Raw genomic sequence first — 20,681 nt, forward strand, 5'->3', positions numbered from 1 at the left:
GTATGCCCAGACGTGGGTCCCGTGCTCACTAGGCCACTGGAGTCAAGCTATCCTGGCTGAAGATGGCTGATAGCCAGAAACCGGTCCTAGGATGCTTGATTTTGGTCCAGGAAAGACATGGCTTGGCTGTTCAGGCTGGACTGTTCCCATGAGGCAAAGGGTCAAGACTGATTTGCATATGGCCATGTCTGAACTGGGGTGGCTTGGAGAGCAAAATAACGATGGATTAAACTGAGATCTGTGACTGGGGGTGAATGTTTTGCCATTGTGCAACATTCCGTCCATCATCTTGTGTGTTTTGCTGTTCACCCTATGTGGGAAGGGTATGCCCAGACGTGGGTCCCGTGCTCACTAGGCCACTGGAGTCAAGCTATCCTGGCTGAAGATGGCTGATAGCCAGAAACCGGTCCTAGGATGCTTGATTTTGGTCCAGGAAAGACATGGCTTGGCTGTTCAGGCTGGACTGTTCCCATGAGGCAAAAGGGTCAAGACTGATTTGCATATGGCCATGTCTGAATTGGGGTGGCTTGGTGAGCAAAATAACGATGGATTAAGCTCAGATCTGTGACTGGGGTGAATGTTTTGCCATTGTGCAACATTCCGTCCATCATCTTGTGTGTTTTGATGTTCACCCTATGTGGGAAGGGTATACCCAGACGTGGGTCCTGTGCTCACTAGGACACTGGAGACAAGCTATCCTGGATGAAGATGGCTGATAGCCAGAAACCTGTCCTAGGATGCTTGATTTTGATCCAGGAAAGACATGGCTTGGCTGTTCAGGCTGGACTGTTCCCATGAGGCACAGGGTCAAGACTGATTTGCATATGGCCATGTCTGAACTGGGGTGGCTTGGTGAGCAAAATAACGATGGATTAAATCCAGATCTGTGACTGGGGTGTATGTTTTGCCATTGTGCAACATTCCATCCATCATTTTGTGTGTTTTGCTGTGAACCCTATGTGGGAAGGGTATGCCCAGACGTTGGTCCCATGCTCACTAGGCCACTGGAATCAAGCTATCCTGGCTGAAGACGGCAGATAGCCAGAAATTCATCCTAGGGTGCTTGATTCCGGTTAAGGAAAGACATGGCTTGGCACTTCAGGCTGGACTGTTCCCATGAGGTACAGGGTCAAGACTGATTTGCTTATGGGCATGTCTGAACTGGGGTGGCTTGGTGAGCAAAATAACTGTGATGTATTTCCTATGGGTACTGTATCGATCCCCCTATTCCTGACCCTTGTCTGGTTAATAAGTAACTAGCAGCCATTCAACGGTGCAAAAACCCGTTATCTGATTAAGCCACACCACGGCACAGATGCGCGTTATCTGATTAAGTCATAACGCATGCCATCTAATTAGGCAAGCTATATTCCTCCAGCCCCCTGATAGGCATACGGAGTTCTCAAAACAAATCAAACCTACAGCGACCTGGGAAATCCCCGCAGCCATTGTTTTGATTTTGTTGGAGGGTGATTTTTACCTGCATAAGCTATCCTAGGTCACATCTATCACCTGCACAACATGACCCCAGTGTAGGCCCTGCTACTTAGCAGTTACAGGCCTCAGCTACATTGCCCTGAGCACTGCCATTTTCTCTTAGCTTAAGCAGAAGCAGAAAGCAGGTCTGACCCAAACTTCACCCAGCTGCTCTTGTCTGCAAGGACCCGCACCCCTACCAGGCCCCCACCTCATTGTACATTTCCCACAAGCTGTAGAAGTCAAGTTCCTCAATAAATCTTGCAACACACCCCACGTCCCCCACCTAAGCCATGAATAGAATAAGGGAAGCTCGCGCCACAACTACGTCAAGCAAGATATCCGATAAACTGAGGATAATTGTGGCGAAATATTATCGCAAACTGCCTGATTGACACATGAATAGAGCCCCTCGAAGCAATACTTGCACGATTCTGTCGTCCATTGATAGTTTAATAATAAACTTCCAGTCAAGTGGCAGGTCTCAGTCTAGACTGGAATATGTACAATTACAGGAAAAAGGCCTACCAAACCTTACGGGTGGGAAAGGGTACAAGGCAGGCCAGTAAATGACAATGGAGGGGTATGGACTACGTGGTGGCGTGACATTACGTAATTATAGTCTCATGTGTTTTGGACAGTATAAGAAGGAGCCCCGCAAAAACATCAGCGGGCAACTTCTCGTCTGTTTGTAGGTATTCAGACTGAGAGTTGTCTCCAAGGGCCCTTGATCAAATGTTCATATTTTATGTATGTAAATATTTTTGTATTATGTTTTAACTACTTTTTAGACAAATCATTTTATATCTGCAAATGTGCTTTTTAACTTGTTCTCTACATTTAAGCATTCATATTGTGGTCTTAGGAAATCTCACTGTTATAGCATTGTGAGCGTACCTAATGATAAATAACATGTACTCTGCATTCTAATGTATCTTACAGGATTACACTTATAAGCAAATGTGAGTATTCATCTATGTAACAAGCACAACCGTTTTTATTCAATCTGCCTCAAAACTCACAAGTGTACCTTAAAGCAACTTTTCTCTCTCTTAGCAAATGTAAACCTTTACTCAGTATATTCAAATATTCAAACTGTGATTGTTCCTAGAAGCTGTGTCTTCAAATAAATTGTACAACTCTCAAGCTTCAGTCTCCAACAGCTCATATATATGTTTATTTCCTGTTTTTAGAGCAAGCATTCCAGGAGCACCGGTTACAAATTAAGCCGTCCTATTCCCCTTAGTTCCCTTTCACAGTCTCTCCAGCGCGGCTTCTGAGCTGCTGCTCCAGACCCCTGGCCCCGCCTGCCCCTAATTAATCATCCCCTCCGACATTTTGGTGACCTCGGACGCGATAATAAGGAGTTTAACTGACAGGATGCAGCTGGGTCCTAAGGAGGAAGTACTAAACTGCTAGACGATCCTGCGCAACCGTCCTGCCGAACCATTGTGAGGGGACCTCAGCGCTGACGGGTAAGCATACATATTATTGTGTCTGCCCGCCGCTGCGCTGTCTCTCTCTCTTTTGGGTGCGGCCGAATGGTATTCAGTGTTGTAGTGCAGCAGTGCTTCTGCCAATGGTCCAGGCTTCCTGTCTGTTAGCCTTGTTATATGATTCCACGCAGAGGAAGGGATTGTGTGCCATGTGGAGACTGAACTTGACGGTTAGGTGATTAGTGAAATTCATGAATTTCCTCTTTGCTTTGTGAATAGTCGCATGTTATTGCTAAGCCTCGTGTAAATACAAAGTAGGATTGTGTTTGTCATCCTTATTTTTAGCTTTTTTATTCAGCATCTATTTAGCGGTTAAAGGGAGCCCCTGTTGCATATAGAATACAGGGAAGGAGAGCCGCACGTGGCAGGTCTCTCAGCTTATGGTGAAGCCTCCTCTCTGGGGGAGGGCCTTTGATACACCTACAATAGGGTATCAAGGAAGAGAAGGTGAAGTATACATCCTTCTGCGCTTAAAGGGAACCTCTGAAGTTACAGGGAAGGAGAGCCGCACGTGGCAGGTCTCTCAGCTTATGGTGGAGCCTCCTCTCACAGGGGGAGGGCCTTTGATACACCTACAATAGGGTGTCAAGGAAGAGTGAAGGTGAATTATACATCTTACTGCTTAAAGGGAACCTCTGAAGTTACAGGGAAGGAAGAGTTGCGTCTGGCATCTTTTCGATATATTCGTGCAAGTGATCCTCTGTTAGGAGCGACAGAGACGAGGAAATCTCTCATGTCAGTAGTCCATGAGAAAGAAGGAATTTCAGCAGGTCCGATTAGCTACCGTGACCTTTGATCTTTCCTTAGCTTAGCGGTGATATCCCCTGCTGTATGTCCAGGGAAGAGTTCTGTGCGGGACTAGCAAGCTTATTTACTCATATTGTAGGCATTATATTTTTTGCCAAGCTAAAAGTGGTTTGTTAATTATTGTTGCTGCACCCCATATGTACAAAGGATACTCTAGCACACTCTAGTGGCCATAGAGCGTGATTTTTGTAATATAATTGTTGAAATGTTTACATTTTACTTATGCTCTTATTAATTATATGTTCAAACACAGACCTGCATGTTAGCACCTAGTGTTTAATGGTGAATGTATTTAGGTTCATAGAACAAGAACACTTGTGTGATCCTTACTGTTTTGATGGTCTCTTTTGTTAGGAGTCACTGGCTGGCACAGAGGCTGACCATAGCAAAAGTATACTATTGATATATATATATATGCTAATATATTTTGTGGCCATCGTTTGAAAACTGGGTTATGTTTTAGCGAGATCCAATAACTAGGGAGATTGTAAATGTATTTTTGTGTATCCCATGTATGTTGATCTGCCACTGACTAACTGAAGAAAGTTTATAAGCTACAGCATTTCGAGCGCCACGGCTGTCACACAGACATATTGTTTTCTTTTCTTCTTGCTGCTGCTCCCCTGTGTGTACATCTGGCATTCAGGATTTCCCCTTCCCTCCACGAAGCACTGCAGGCTTTGCGAGGGAAGTCTTAGGGAAGTGCTCTGCGTTATTTTTACTACAGATCGTTTAGACTAAATAAGAATGTTTTCTTTTTTAACTGCATTCCACGCTAATGAATAGGTTACATGAGTATAGGAGGTAATCAGTCATCACAGAAGCATCGTGCTTGTGGTAAACTGCCCCAACCCCGAAAACAACTGACAGGAGGTCAGCCAGTTTATAGTACATATATGCACATATAAACAAAAATAAAACTACAGATGAGCCAGAATAGGCAGAACAAGACTGAGGTGGTCCTGCATATAGTGGACAATAAGATAGTGGCAATACAAGACACTAACGCCCGAACTCTTACTAAACTTGACAAACGCCAGATCCCCTTGGTAGCTAAAGCGTGGACACTGCTGGGACTCCCACTCACGCAAGGCACAGAGATAAAAATATCTACACTACATCTGACGCAACTGTGCCTCCCAGTGCAGACTCGCACACCCCTCATTGACAATAGTCAACTCATACGTGAAGTATCACAGAGTTCCACTTCATTGGCAGAGACACCACGCAAGCCCTTGCAAGCGTCACGAGTGTCCCTGCCAGCGCCACATGCTATTGAAGAATCCTCAATAGAAGTAAGTCATTCAGTGGAGAGTTTAGTGAGTTGCAGAACTATTGACCTCACCGTCCCGCCCTTAGTGACTTCATCGTCCCTGAGCACAAGTTGCCAGGAAAGACAGGGAAACCCACACGTTTCTCGTACCTCATCAGACTGCGAATTCCAAACATTGCTCCTACAGGGACTGTCCATTCCTGACTTGCCCCTGGCCTGTGAGCAACACGCCCAAGAGCTGCACGTGGAGCTGGGGCAACAGCCTTCACCCAGCATTACTGAGCACCTGCAGAGATACCCCTTCACAACACATTGCCCCCTACTGTGGGCATATTTACAAAACCGCATGGTGAGCAGTGAGCACAGTTGTCAGGCTTCACCGCCACCACTTACCCGCCCCCCAAGATAACTCCTGGATATGAACAGACAGCCCGTGCAAAACAATACATTTGAAGTCACAATCCATTTAGAGAACGGGAGCGTTACTACCATTACTGAGGATCCTTCAGTATCCTCAGCCCAAGTTCCACCACTGGTGGGTACAGTTATATTAGCACTAATATCTACTCTGGGAATAGACACAACAGATTTACAGAAGGTGACTCTGACTTTAGCCCCCAGTGGAGGTACACCTTTTTTCCCTTTACACACCCTACGCTAAGTAACAATGGCAACGCCCCTGGAACACGTGATAAATAACTTTACAGAGCAAGGAAAGCGCATCAGGAAACACTGTAATGAATTGCATGAACTCACACGAAATGCGCCATATTCTTGGCCCAGAGAAGGGACTTTTGATAAAATAGCGTTAGAACATGCGAGAACTTTCTTGGAAGGTAAATACTCTGGTAATAAACTCAAAAAGCGCAAGGACACCCTCGCCATGTGGGCTGTCTTTAAGGAAAATGACACAAGTGCCCAAACGCCTGAAGCACCCACAGCCCAAGCGCCCACAGCTCAAACACCCGAAACGCCTACAGCTCCCCCACCAGCCTACTCTGAATCTCGAATTTATCCCGAACTGGTTCTTAAAACAGACCTAGAACAAACAACAAATGATAGGGCAGCCGTAGGCCATGAAGATATCTCTGTCCCAGACCGTGATATCCTCTCCCCAGACATTGCAAACAGTACACAAGACAATAGACCAGACAGTGCACAAACTCACCAACTCCTGAGAGCCCAAAGCCCAGTGGTCCAGGGTTCCACATCTGGAATACCAGGTCAGATTGACGCGCTATTTACAATAAAGATGACTCCTGCGCCTAGTGCCCCAGGCCCCCAGTCAGAAGAGGATCGTGAGAATGACAGGGTCTCAGGCGGTTCACAGCACAGCTCTCACGTGCCTCTCCCCAGGCCTCACGGCCCAGCACCAATACCTGTCACTAGGGAACTCAACACCTCCGGAGCTGGGGCCAGACAATATGGCCCGTTTCTGTCCCCCATCCGGCAACAATTCGATGCACAACAACACTATGAGGAGTGGCGACCCCTTAACCCTGGTCCCAACAGAGAGGAGGAACACCAGATACAGTTCTATGAAGAAAACAGGGAGGGCGAACAACGCCTCTCTGAAGCAATCACTAATAGAGACATCATTAGGTGGAGGACAGAACAAGACTTATACCACAGAACAGGCAGAGCAGTTGAGGGTGTGCCACTTGCACACTGCTCAAGAAACACCACTGACAATACAGTAACTGATCAGCGGCGGCCATTGCAGAAAGGTAGAGGAGAGGACAGAATGACTGAACTAATGGGTGAGGTAGGCCAGTTTAGGGAAAAGCAACAACAACAACTGACACTCAATGAAGTAGCAGGTGGTACAAACGAGGTAAGGTCACACAAGGGAGGGATCTTAGCAATAAGGCCACAGCAGGGGCCATGGATACAATTAGATTGTGAAGCCCAACCACAGAGCGACACAGCAGCTAATCAAACACAAGCCCCTCCACAATTCCCTAACTACAACCCCCAGAGATCGCTGCCACAGACACCGGTACGCCAGGCATCACCACCAGTAGCCACACCACGTAGAATAGTAGCACCAGGGATAGAAAGAGACAATTTAGAACTGGCTGAAGTACTTGAGCGAGCAGAAAGGAGGTACAGGCAGAGAAGGACAGAAGTAGAACATCTCGCAGTTCTAGGTAACCATGGGAGACCTGACGACAACCCAGAGGAATATGACGTAATAGGTAAAGCACGCCTGCGCACCACCAGATCTGGAGCACTGTACAACATGGCCATTAGTAGGCCAGGACAGCTGTCATCCAAAGATCTGACGCCATATGAGATAGTGGTGCTAGGAGAAGGGAGTAACTATTATGCTGACAAATTCTCAGATGACTTGGCAGAATGGACAGAAAATAAAGCCCCCCAAATGATGGTGTGGCCTCGAGAAGGGTCTTTCCACCCTGAGGACATGGCAACAGCTGAAGACTGTATCTTGAGGGGGGAGGGGGATGAAGACTGGGATTACAACTACATGCGCAGAGGCTTGAGAATATGGCAGAAATATGCACGCAGGTATGACAGCACAAGGCCCACAGGGGTGCTGCGCCAGCTGCCACTGCTATATAAAAATATCAAGGACCGTCCCATCTACACCCCTTGGTCCCTTATGGACAAGGATAATTTAAAGAAGCAACTTCCGCCCCTCACAGAGGGTGCTGGGAAGTGGATACAAGCCTTTGAGAAAAACACTGCAGGGGTGCCATTGGCTGCTGGAGATGTGAAAAGTCTGCTCGTTTCCCTGATAGGAGAAGATGCAGAGGAAATGTTCACACGTATTGACCACAGGCTTTCCATCACAAACTTAGAATTGGATGGTAACCCCTTTAATACAATAAGGTCTGCCCTGTGGAGAGAGCTGCGTAGAAAATTTCCTGATGTCCCAGACATCGGGTCCCTAATGTCCCAGACAATGCAAAGCAATGAAGATCCAGCACAATACATTACTAGAATGAAGGAAAAATGGCAACAGGAATTAGGAGAGAAATGGGATGTGACAGGAGGTAACTGTAGGTTCTTCTACCATACAATTAAAAAGGGACTGCCAACTGCTGTGCAAGATAAGTTAGATGGAATAGTAGCAATGGAATGCAAACCATGGGCAGAAATACAACACCATATCATTCACTACTGTAAGAAGGAGCAAGAGCAGGAGAAGAAGAGGCAGGTGGCCATTGAAAATGCTGCAGCTAAATTAGTGCAACAGAAATTAAAGAAAAGGGAGGCTGTGGACACAATAATGGTAGCCACACCAGTGGGTCAAATGACTACTGTCACCCAAATTCCACAGACTACCCAGAGTGCAGTACAAGGAAACACGCAGGCAGCAGCACAGCAGACACAGGCACAACACCCCAAAAGCAATGAGAGGCAACAGCAGTATTATGATAACAGACAACCAAGGTCATCAAATACTGGAATGCGAGGAAGAGGTAGAGGGATGGGCAACTATAGACCCACACAGCAGCCAGGACCTCCACTGTGTTACTACTGTCAGCGACCAGGACACATGATAAGGGAATGCCGCACTAAAATGTATGCTGAAGAAATAGCAAGCAGAGGGCAACCACAGCAAGTTCAGGTACCAGTGCAATACGTTCAGCAGCAGACACAGCCACTGCAGCCAAATGTAGTGTACACCTACCCGTCTGCAGGGCAGCAACAGCCAATGTTGCAGCAAGTACAAGTACAGACACCAGTCCAACAGACACAGCCACAACTGGTTCAACAACAGGTGCCTATGTACCAAATGGTGCCACAGACACAGGTTCTTGTACCTCAGGGAACCACAGTACTGCAGCCCACCAATCCGGTTCTGCAGGGTACCATTCAGCAACATCAGGCTGGAAGATATACCAGCTAGGAAAGCCCACAGAAGACCCTAGTGTGTCCCTTGTTATCGTGCCTCACAGACATCAGAAAGGACCCAGTTGTGTATGTCACGATCAACAACAAAACGTATAGTTTTTTGATTGACACAGGTGCAACATTTTCCTGTATAACAGAGGGAGCACTGCCTATCTCCAATCAAAGCGTAGACACACAGGGTTTCTCTGGGGCAATTACAAGGGTCCCTTTCACCAAGCCGGTACCAATGAAAATAGGAGGCAAAAGCATTCAGCAGCGACTGCTTTATTCAACACAGTCCCCCGTGAATTTATTGGGCCGCGATCTTATGGCCAAATTAAACATGACAATTCAATTTGATGAAAAAGGCACAATGACTTGCTCCATTCCTGGCACGTCACTGACAAGAATGATGGCTGTCACCGTGGACTCTTCTATGAGAGACCAAATAAGAGCTCGCCCAGTGGATGAACTAGCATTCTCCACAGTTGTGCAAATGGTCATTGCCAATTCACCAGAAATGGCAGGGCGCACTGTACAGCTACCCAAAGAATTTCTTTTCCGTCCTCAGTCACAGAATATGCCAACACCAGACAAAAATATGATCCTAGGAATACAATGTTTTAACATAACATCGACATATGGAGTCTTTATAGCAGGAGATGACTTTGACCACTCATGGGCCTGTGTCATTTTTATTGAGCCTGGACATCAGGTGAGAAACATTACAGATCAAGAACTATTCGGTGATAGTGAAGACATTGTATATCAGAACCCAGTCCCCGTGTCAGTGACAGTTGAAATCAGAACACCAACACAACCCACAGTAATTGATACTGCACGTGACTCAGACCTAGCTCAGGTGCCCGACATCCTTTGGACTACAGGTCCCAATGATGTGGGGCTCATTCAATCGGCAGAACCATTCAAAGTGACACTGAAACCTGGCGCCATTCTTCCCAGAATGCGCCAATACCCTTTGTCCAAAGAAGCTGAAGAAGGAATAGCCCCTACGATTCAGGCATTACTGGATCAAGGTGTGATATATCCTTGTATCTCACCTTGCAACACCTGTCTGTTTCCTGTGAGAAAACAACAAACAAATCAATGGAGGCTGGTTCATGATCTTCGCTCGATTAACAGCATAGTGATACCAGAGTTTCCCATCGTCCCTGACCCTTCAGTGATCCTTACAAACATCCCACAAAATGCAAAATACTTTTCCGTCATTGACCTGAAAAATGCTTTTTTCAGTGTCCCACTGCATCCTGAAAGCCAGTTTCTGTTCGCATTTGTATTCAGAAATAGGCAATTTTGCTACAAAAGGCTCCCTCAGGGCTATTGTGAGTCCCCCAGTGTGTTTAACAGAGTTGTCAAGGATGACTTGTCAAATTTCCAATGTGACAGCACTTTGCTGCAATATGTCGATGACATACTCCTCTGCAGTGCAACAGAGCAAGAGTGCAGAAAAGATACAATTGCTCTACTTACAACACTAGCACATAGAGGATACAAAGTAGACAAGCAAAAACTACAATACTGTCAGGAAGAAGTACAATATTTAGGTCAACTGATCTCAGCCTCAGGAAGAAGAGTTACGCCAGGAAGAGTAGAAGCAATAAGGAATACTCCGGAACCACAGACAGTTAAAGACATGCAAAAGTTCCTAGGACTAGTGAACTATGTCAGGCAGTGGGTTTTTGATTATTCTACTATAACAGCACCACTCCTGAAAGCTGTCAAAACAGCTAAGGACAGGCATAACAAGATTGACTGGACACCTGAAATGACATCAGCCTTTGTAAAATTAAAAGATGAGATTACAAATGCACCAGTGTTGGGATCTCCAGATTATACAAAGGAATTCTATCTGTTCACGCACTGTAATGGACAGGTCATGACAGCAGTCCTCACCCAGAAATACCCCTTGGGTCCCAAACCAATTGCATACTTCAGTGGCATGTTGGACTCAGTGATGAAAGGCCACTATCCTTGTGAACAGGCTCTTTCCACAGCAGCATTTGCCGTTGAGAAAAGCACCCCCATAGTCATGGGCTCCCCTCTGACGTTGTACACTGAGCATGCTGTTTTTGCAATAATACAGAAAGCTAAAACAACTCTTACCACACAAAGAGTGTCAGGATATGAAGTCATACTGTCATTACCATCGTTGAAGGTTGTAAAATGCCACACTGTAAACCCAGCCACGTTCTTTGCCCATCCAATTGCGACAGCTGATGATGACACCCATGATTGTGCCACATACTGCCCAGATGAGTCAGGTACAGCAAAGGAGGACCCATTACCAGACAGTATAATTTACTTTGTTGATGGTTCTTCCACTATTGATCAAGAGACAGGGATAAGACACACTGGAGCAGCTGTAGTCAGAGCGCAACAGAATAACTCTTCAGATTCTCTGGACATTGTACAGCAGATTACATTGCCACCCCATTACTCAGCCCAGGCAGCAGAGTTGGTTGCATTAATAGCAGCGCTGCAGCATGGAGCTGATGAGAGAATTACTGTGTACTCTGATTCAGCATATGTCACCACAACAACGCATTCCAGCATATTGAGATGGAAAAGGCGCGGGTTTCTTAAAACGGATGGCACGCCTGTAATGCATAAACAGTTACTTGAAGAACTAATTGATTCTCTGACACTGCCAGCAGAGGTAGCAGTAGTGAAATGTGCAGCGCACACGAACGGCCAAGATTTTGTTTCCAGAGGAAATGCAATGGCTGATTGGGCTGCTAAAGCAGCAGCCAAAGGCCAGAGTTGTACACAGTCACTATCCCCGACACAGACTGACTGCACCCCCATTTTGCTTGCCAAAGATGCACACCCAATAGCGCAGGAAGATACACAAGAAGCAGCTGAGGACACAAGTGAGTCACCACTCCCAGATACACCTGATTCAACACTTCCATATACAATTGATGACACACAGCAATTTGACATCATTGCACAGTTGCACCTCAGAGAGATACAAGAAAGTGCCCAAGCTGAAGAAAAAGAGTTGTGGAAGAAGAGGGGAGTACAACAGGATGCCTCAGATTTCATTTACAGACAGACAATGACAGGGAAGCCTGTCATGCCACAGGCTCTTTTGCAAGTAGCACTTACCCAGCTGCACCTTCCTACACATGTCCCTCGTGATATCATGTCCTCTAACCTGCAGGCAGAATGGTTCATCCCCAATGCACATGAACAGATACAACTCTTTGTTCATCAGTGCCTTATCTGTCAGCAGTATTCACCCAACCCAGCTATGAAAACAGTTGCTTCAACAATACCAAGGCCTAAGGGTCCCTTTAGGGAACTCCACATTGACTATGTGGACATGCTTGACAGATGTCACAACTACCGATACCTCATCGTGGTAGTATGTCCCTTCTCACGATGGATTGAGGCTGGACCATGTGTCCATTGTGACGCTAAGGCCGCAGCTACCTTCCTACTTCGTGAGGTCATATGTCGCTGGGGATTGCCAGAATCCATCCGCAGTGACAATGGCGGACATTTTTCAAACTCCATCTTTGAGATAATAGCCACCATGTTAGGAATAAAACATAAACTTACTTCAGCCTATCACCCACAAAGCAATGGTATCTGTGAGCGCCTCAACGGATTGCTCAAAGCCAAGATCAGCAAGATAAGCGCCACAATTGGGAAAAAATGGCTCTATTGCCTCCCAATTGCTTTGTTTGCACTCAGGAACAGCCCCAGCTCTGATCATCACCTCACACCTCACCAGCTTGTCACTGGCAGATCAATGAATACAGTTGTTCCTTCCACCAGACCTAAAGTAGACAATGAAACGTCTTCTGAGATTGTGAAAGCTGAATTATTTGATTACTTGTGTGCCCTAACCCGTGCTGCTAGATTTCTTTCTATTCAGACATCCAAGACCAAGAAAAAGGACAGCACCAGCAAGGACGGCACAATTTCCAATGAACTTTTGCCCATCCGCCCTGGAACACAAATCTTCATAAAGAAGCAAGTGCGGAAGTGGAGAGACCCTAAGTACGAGGGACCTTACCTGGTCATTGACTCTTCACCCACTGCGGTCCGAATTGCCGAACGTAAAGCATGGGTTCATCTGAACCATGTGAGGATCCACCCGGCACCATCAGAGACTTGAACATTTATCGAAAGGAGGGCATTCCATTTCCCATGACAATCCAGGATAAAGACTATGGAGAACGTATGAGAGCCTACGGGATAAGAAACAGCAACAGACCAACATCTCCCTCCAGGATCTCTATTAAAAAGATATGTATTATTGTATTGTTATTCTTTGTTATGTTCGTTGCTTCAATGGCTATATTTCATTGGCTTGCTTTACAAGCAGAGAGAGAAAAGGCTATATCAAGCAAAATTAGGCCTACCATCTTAGTAGAAAACAACATGCCTGAAACGAGTCCTGGTAACATACTAGATGAGGAATGCACCAGCAATGGCTGCACCACCCCTGTACCCGCGACACCTTCCACACCCTCTGTAGACCACACCGAGTGGGACAGGGTACTTGATATCACTGTGAATGCCCCTGGGAAAGGTGTCTCTAGACGTTTCCGTCAGCATAAAAGGAGTGTCAGGTATAAGATGGGTCGCAATAAAACACCAAGGAGATACACCCCTCGCACACAACGTAAGGAGAAAGACACAGAACAAGTCTCAAACTGGGTCAGTGATCTCCAGGACACAGTTGTGTATACATTCGAACAACACTCTATGCCTGATTTTTCCTCCCAGCGCCCTGGCGTGTCAGTACAAAATGATGGTACCCATAACGCATTGTTAGATAATATGTGGTACAGAGAAATGAGGGAGGTGGGGAGGAAAGCCACGAATGATTCCTGCTTTGTGTGCTCATACATTCCACATGCTGTAGGTGCAGACAAATTGCTCATTCCCAAAGAGATTCCACCGTCCACTGCCAAATGTCTCCTACACCTGTTCCTTTGTCGCATACATGGTCAGATACAGCTCCAGTCAGCACAAATTAATACGGCATATGTAAACGCCTCAGAGTGGGATAACAAGTATGTTACATTCACTGTCGTTTCTGATCCAGTAGAATTTGAAAGGAGAATGGAAGTTTACCATGAAATGGGAGTACCTGCTAATTTGATGCAGGTCTGGGAGTATCAGTTTAAAAAGCTAGGATACTTCACCTTCCCAACACCCCCATCGAAATGCCACACGCCCGAATATCAACAGACTAACCATACCCATGACACATGCCCTTGTCAGTGGAGACCCGTTCTGCGCCTGTGGGCCAATATATATTTTAATAACAGATGGAATGGGCCACATGAATTAATATGCAAGGCAGCCTCCTTAGGTAGCCCGGTTGTAGGTCAGGAACATAAGCATTATACCAATGTGACTATTGGGAGGGAATGTGCAGAGATATGGGCACAAGAAACTAGAAGATACACTCTCAATGAAGGTACAAAGTACAAACCTAAAAGAGCATACAAACTTAAGTCTCCTCTCCTTTGCTTCCTAGGTACCGGAACAGTGCCTGTGGGCCGAAACACAAACTGCAGTCACACAGTGTTTAATTTTGACCTCCAGCACGGTACTTCTAGTCTCATGGACATCTATTGGGCATGCGGCGAGCACATCTATCTGCAGCTGCCCCCCCACTGGCAAGGACTATGTTCCATTGTAACAATGCATGAACTACATCTTGTTGTCCCTGCAGCGAACATTTCCCGCATCCACACACACCCAATGGCAGATGATGTTACCCTGCTTCATCGTGGGAAAAGAGAAATAATGAAATACTTCTCTGATGGCCCTTTTCACAAAATACCTCAGGATTACAGACTCTTCAACGATGCAGAACTTTTCTTTGGGGGAGTTATCCCCATGTTCCAGACTAAAGCCAATGCTCGCTGGCTGCAAGTGACCAGATATGAACTAATGCAACTCATCAATAACACCCGGGATGGGTTCAACGCCGTGAAAGAAGAACTTCGACCCCTACGACTTATGGTTCTAGAGCACAGATATGTTCTAGACCAGTTAACAGCGATGAATGGTGGTGTGTGTGCAAAGGTGGGAAAATCCTGCTGTACTTTCATTTTAGCGAACGATGCTGACAACGGAACACTCACGAAGGCCATCGAGGATTTGGACAACCTGGGGAAAGAGATGCATGAGGAAGGAGGTGCTGACGCAGATCTTGTAAATGGCTGGTTCGATTTGAACTGGATGCCTTCATGGCTGTCTGCAGTGCTTAAATTTTTAATGCCAATTTTCTGTGTGCTGTTGTTGTTGTGTTTTGGAACACAGATGCTGATATACTGTGTAAAGAGATTTAGTTCTCAAATGATAGGGATGAATTATGTAGGCTCAGGGTCATATACTGGAATACGTAGGGATAAGGGAGATAATGGAGAGACGACAATGATGAGTATAGTGGAATTGACCATTCCTGACTCCCGCCCATTGCCAGACATTCCTGTGAATAGTCAGTATCAGGCCCAGGTGCATAGAGTCCCACCACATTCATCACAGGGAGACTTGATGCGTCCCTATGAGACAATGTGTGATAATTTAGGGAAAACAGATGCAGATTCAGGAAAAGTGCAGGACAAAGATTCAGAGGAACAGCCTCTTTGTGACTCGCCCTGGCCACTTCCCCCGTCTCCAGCCAAGTATGCAGTTCGAATGGTGTTTAAAGATGTCTGATAGGTTCAAATTTGAACCTGAGGGGGGAATGTTGGAGGGTGATTTTTACCTGCATAAGCTATCCTAGGTCACATCTATCACCTGCACAACATGACCCCAGTGTAGGCCCTGCTACTTAGCAGTTACAGGCCTCAGCTACATTGCCCTGAGCACTGCCATTTTCTCTTAGCTTAAGCAGAAGCAGAAAGCAGGTCTGACCCAAACTTCACCCAGCTGCTCTTGTCTGCAAGGACCCGCACCCCTACCAGGCCCCCACCTCATTGTACATTTCCCACAAGCTGTAGAAGTCAAGTTCCTCAATAAATCTTGCAACACACCCCACGTCCCCCACCTAAGCCATGAATAGAATAAGGGAAGCTCGCGCCACAACTACGTCAAGCAAGATATCCGATAAACTGAGGATAATTGTGGCGAAATATTATCGCAAACTGCCTGATTGACACATGAATAGAGCCCCTCGAAGCAATACTTGCACGATTCTGTCGTCCATTGATAGTTTAATAATAAACTTCCAGTCAAGTGGCAGGTCTCAGTCTAGACTGGAATATGTACAATTACAGGAAAAAGGCCTACCAAACCTTACGGGTGGGAAAGGGTACAAGGCAGGCCAGTAAATGACAATGGAGGGGTATGGACTACGTGGTGGCGTGACATTACGTAATTATAGTCTCATGTGTTTTGGACAGTATAAGAAGGAGCCCCGCAAAAACATCAGCGGGCAACTTCTCGTCTGTTTGTAGGTATTCAGACTGAGAGTTGTCTCCAAGGGCCCTTGATCAAATGTTCATATTTTATGTATGTAAATATTTTTGTATTATGTTTTAACTACTTTTTAGACAAATCATTTTATATCTGCAAATGTGCTTTTTAACTTGTTCTCTACATTTAAGCATTCATATTGTGGTCTTAGGAAATCTCACTGTTATAGCATTGTGAGCGTACCTAATGATAAATAACATGTACTCTGCATTCTAATGTATCTTACAGGATTACACTTATAAGCAAATGTGAGTATTCATCTATGTAACAAGCACAACCGTTTTTATTCAATCTGCCTCAAAACTCACAAGTGTACCTTAAAGCAACTTTTCTCTCTCTTAGCAAATGTAAACCTTTACTCAGTATATTCAAATATTCAAACTGTGATTGTTCCTAGAAGCTGTGTCTTCAAATAAATTGTACAACTCTCAAGCTTCAGTCTCCAACAGCTCATATATATGTTTATTTCCTGTTTTTAGAGCAAGCATTCCAGGAGCACCGGTTACAAATTAAGCCGTCCTATTCCCCTTAGTTCCCTTTCACAGTCTCTCCAGCGCGGCTTCTGAGCTGCTGCTCCAGACCCCTGGCCCCGCCTGCCCCTAATTAATCATCCCCTCCGACAATTTCACCGAGAACTTCAGTAAAGAATGTGCTAACGATCAGTTCGTATTTATGTCCATCCTTACGTCAATCTCGGCACCTTTCAGGTATAAATATTACCGACATTGCCTTAAGCAAACACACGCGGTGGTGACGAGATAGGAGCAGCGAGACTTGCCGAGGAGCCCAGCTGAGAGCGAAGCCCACAGACGCTGCCCCTCCTTCCTGACGCGCTGAGAGAGAGAGACGCTGCTTTTTTCCTGCCGAGAAATCCAGCTCCGGCGCTTCCAAGCAGCCCTCGCAGGCAGCTGGAATATCAAGACCTGGGATAAGAGATACCAGCCCTCAAACCTTCTAGATCCCAGGTACAGAACTGAATAACCCCTTGCAGAGAATTCTTGAGTCAGTCCCTTGGCAAAACACTCTTAACTTAAACTGCTACTTATCTACTCCCGCCCACGTATTAGGCTTAGGTCAGGTACACTGGGGTAGGCGTGGTTAGAAGCACCAGTTGAGTACGATTAGTCTATGTATGTATACATTTTATCCATTTTAAATATCATATGGCTTAGAAACCATATCAATGCTTTTACAGTATTATTTTATAATTCTGTCTTTACTGTATTCACTTTACTTAACTATAAGTATTGCAATAATAGCGATCCATTTCTCTTGTACGAGAAAAGAGACTGATCAATAAATAACATCTTTTATTGAACATGCCCATCTCTTCCTTTCTCTACAATCTGGTGAAACTAAGAATGCACTGAACTGACTGAGTAAAATAAGTTGTCTTTTGTTTTCACACGACTCTAGAGATACACTCTTGATTAGGGGAGAGCAAAGTTGTCATGTTCTATGGTTGTCAGAAACTAAATCCCTTCTTGTCTATCCAGGGAGGTTCAGATCCTCCTTGCCTATTCGAGAACGTTTCTAGTGAACTCTGAGCTAGCTGGCAAACACAAAACTTTAAGTCTAATATCGTCGGTAGAAGACCTAGTTAACCTCTGCCCTAGGTCTATACTATTGAAGATATTATTCCAATGCGCAGAGCCTATTGGGATAATAGGAACTACACTAAACCCACATTAAACCCAGATCTGTGACTGGGGTGAATGTTTTGCCATTGTGCAACATTCCGTCCATCATCTTGTGTGTTTTGCTGTTCACCCTATGTGGGAAGGGTATGCCCAGACGTGGGTCCCGTGCTCACTAGGCAAGTGGAATCAAGCTATCCTGGCTGAAGACGGCTGATAGCCAGAAACCGGTCCTAGGATGCTTGATTCCGGTCCAGGAAAGACATGGCTTGGCAGTATAGGCTGGACTGTTCCCATGAGGCACAGGGTCAAGATTGATTAGCATATGGCCATGTCTGAACTGGGGTGGCTTGGTAAGCAAAATAACGATGGATTAAACCCAGATCTGTGACTCGGGGGTGAATGTTTTGCAATAGTTCAACTTTTCGTCCATCATATTGTGTGTTTTGCTGTTCACCCTGTGTGGGGAGGGTATGTCCAGACGTGGGTCCCGTGCTCACTAGGCCACTGGAGTCAAGCTATCCTGGCGGAAGGCGGCTGATGGCCAGAAACCAGTCCTAGAATGCTTGATTCCCGTCCAGGAAAGACATGGCTTGCAGTTCAGGCTGGACTGTTCCCATGAGTCACAGCATCAAGACTGATTTGCATATGGCCATGTCTGAACTGGGGTGGCTTGGTAGGCAAAATAACGATGGATTAAACCCAGAAATGTGACTGGGGGTGAATGTTTTACCATTGTGCAACATTCCGTCCATCATCTTGTGTATTTTGCTGTTCACCATATGTGGGAAGGGTATGCTCAGACCTGGGTCCCGTGCTCACTAGGCCACTGGAGTCAAGCTATCCTGGCTGAAGACGGCTGATAGCCAGAAACTGGTCCTAGGGTGCTTGATTCTGGCCCAGGAAAGCTATGGCTTGGCAGTTCAGGCTGAACTGTTCCCATGAGGCACAGGGTCAAGACTGATTTGCATATGAACATGTCTGAACCTGGGTTCCTTGGTGAGCAAAATGACAATGGATTAAACCCAGATCTGTGACTGGGGGTGAATGTTTTGCCATTGTGCAACATTCCATCCATCATTTTGTGTGTTTTGCTGTTCACCCTATGTGGGAAGGGTATACCCAGACGTGGGTCCCCAGCTCACTAGGCCACTGGAGTCAATCTATCCTGGCTGAAGATGGCTGATAGCCAGAAACCGGTCCTAGGAAGCTTGATTCTGGTCCAGGAAAGACATGGCTTGGCAGTTCAGGCTGGACTGTTCCCATGAGGCACAGGGCCAAGACTGATTTGCATATGTCCATATCTGAACTGGGGTGGCTTGGTGAGCAAAATAAAGATGGATTAAACTCAGATCTGTGACTGGGGGTGAATGTTTTGCCATTGTGCAACATTCCGTCCAATATCTTGTGTGTTTTGCTGTTCACCCTATGTGGGAAGGGTATGCCCAGACGTGGGTCCCGTGCTCACTAGGCCACTGGAATCAAGCTATCTGGCTGAAGACGGCTGATAGCCAGAAACCGGTACTAGGATGCTTGATTCCGGTCCAGGAAAGACATGGCTTGGCAGTTCAGGCTGGACTGTTCCAATGAGGCACAGGGTCAAGACTGGTTTGCATATGGCCATGTCTGAACTGGGGTGGCTTGGTGAGCAAATTAACGATAGATTAAACCCAGATCTGTGACTGGGGGTGAATGTTTTGCCATTGTGCAACATTCCGTCCATCATCTTGTGTGTTTTGCTGTTCACCCTATGTGGGAAGGGTATACCCAGACGTGGGTCCTGTGCTCACTAGGACACTGGAGACAAGCTATCCTGGATGAAGATGGCTGATAGCCAGAAACCTGTCCTAGGATGCTTGATTTTGATCCAGGAAAGACATGGCTTGGCTGTTCAGGCTGGACTGTTCCCATGAGGCACAGGTCAAGACTGATTTGCATATGGCCATGTCTGAACTGGGGTGGCTTGGTGAGCAAAATAACGATGGATTACATCCAGATCTGTGACTGGGGTGTATGTTTTGCCATTGTGCAACATTCCATCCATCATTTTGTGTGTTTTGCTGTGAACCCTATGTGGGAAGGGTATGCCCAGACGTTGGTCCCATGCTCACTAGGCCACTGGAATCAAGCTATCCTGACTGAAGACGGCAGATAGCCAGAAATTCATCCTAGGGTGCTTGATTCCGGTTAAGGAAAGACATGGCTTGGCACTTCAGGCTGGACTGTTCCCATGAGGTACAGGGTCAAGACTGATTTGCTTATGGGCATGTCTAAACTGGGGTGGCTTGGTGAGCAAAATAACTGTGATGTATTTCCTATGGGTACTGTATCGATCCCCCTATTCCTGACCCTTGTCTGGTTAATAAGTAACTAGCAGCCATTCAACGGTGCAAAAACCCGTTATCTGATTAAGCCACACCACGGCACAGATGCGCGTTATCTGATTAAGTCATAACGCATGCCATCTAATTAGGCAAGCGATATTCCTCCAGCCCCCTGATAGGCATACGGAGTTCTCAAAACAAATCAAACCTACAGCGACCTGGGAAATCCCCGCAGCCATTGTTTTGATTTCACCGAGAACTTCAGTAAAGAATGTGCTAACGATCAGTTCGTATGACATCCTTATTGACGTATTTATGTCCATCCTTACGTCAATCT

At 46.0% G+C, this 20,681-nt stretch overlaps 1 protein-coding gene and 1 pseudogene across 2 annotated transcripts; both read left to right on the plus strand.

Annotated features, from left to right (window-relative positions):
• The first annotated feature begins 2,842 nt into the window (after window positions 1–2,842).
• On the plus strand, window positions 2,843–17,004 carry LOC144784231 (syncytin-2-like). 2 transcript variants are annotated; one of them, XM_078662883.1, is made up of 2 exons: window positions 2,843–2,951; window positions 14,435–17,004. In XM_078662883.1, exon 2 carries the CDS (start codon window positions 14,521–14,523, stop codon window positions 15,622–15,624), a length of 1,104 nt encoding a protein of 367 aa, XP_078519009.1. In that variant the 5' UTR covers window positions 2,843–2,951; window positions 14,435–14,520; the 3' UTR covers window positions 15,625–17,004. The 2 variants fall into 2 exon arrangements, with proteins under 2 accessions (XP_078519009.1, XP_078519008.1); XM_078662882.1 differs by having other exon boundaries at window positions 2,908–2,951; window positions 12,802–17,004.
• On the plus strand, window positions 10,745–12,311 carry LOC144785286 (uncharacterized; annotated as a pseudogene).
• Window positions 17,005–20,681: the final 3,677 nt, after the last annotated feature.

The sequence above is a fragment of the Lissotriton helveticus genome, chromosome 10 (assembly GCF_964261635.1).
Source record: "Lissotriton helveticus chromosome 10, aLisHel1.1, whole genome shotgun sequence".
Lineage (NCBI taxonomy): Eukaryota > Metazoa > Chordata > Amphibia > Caudata > Salamandridae > Lissotriton > Lissotriton helveticus.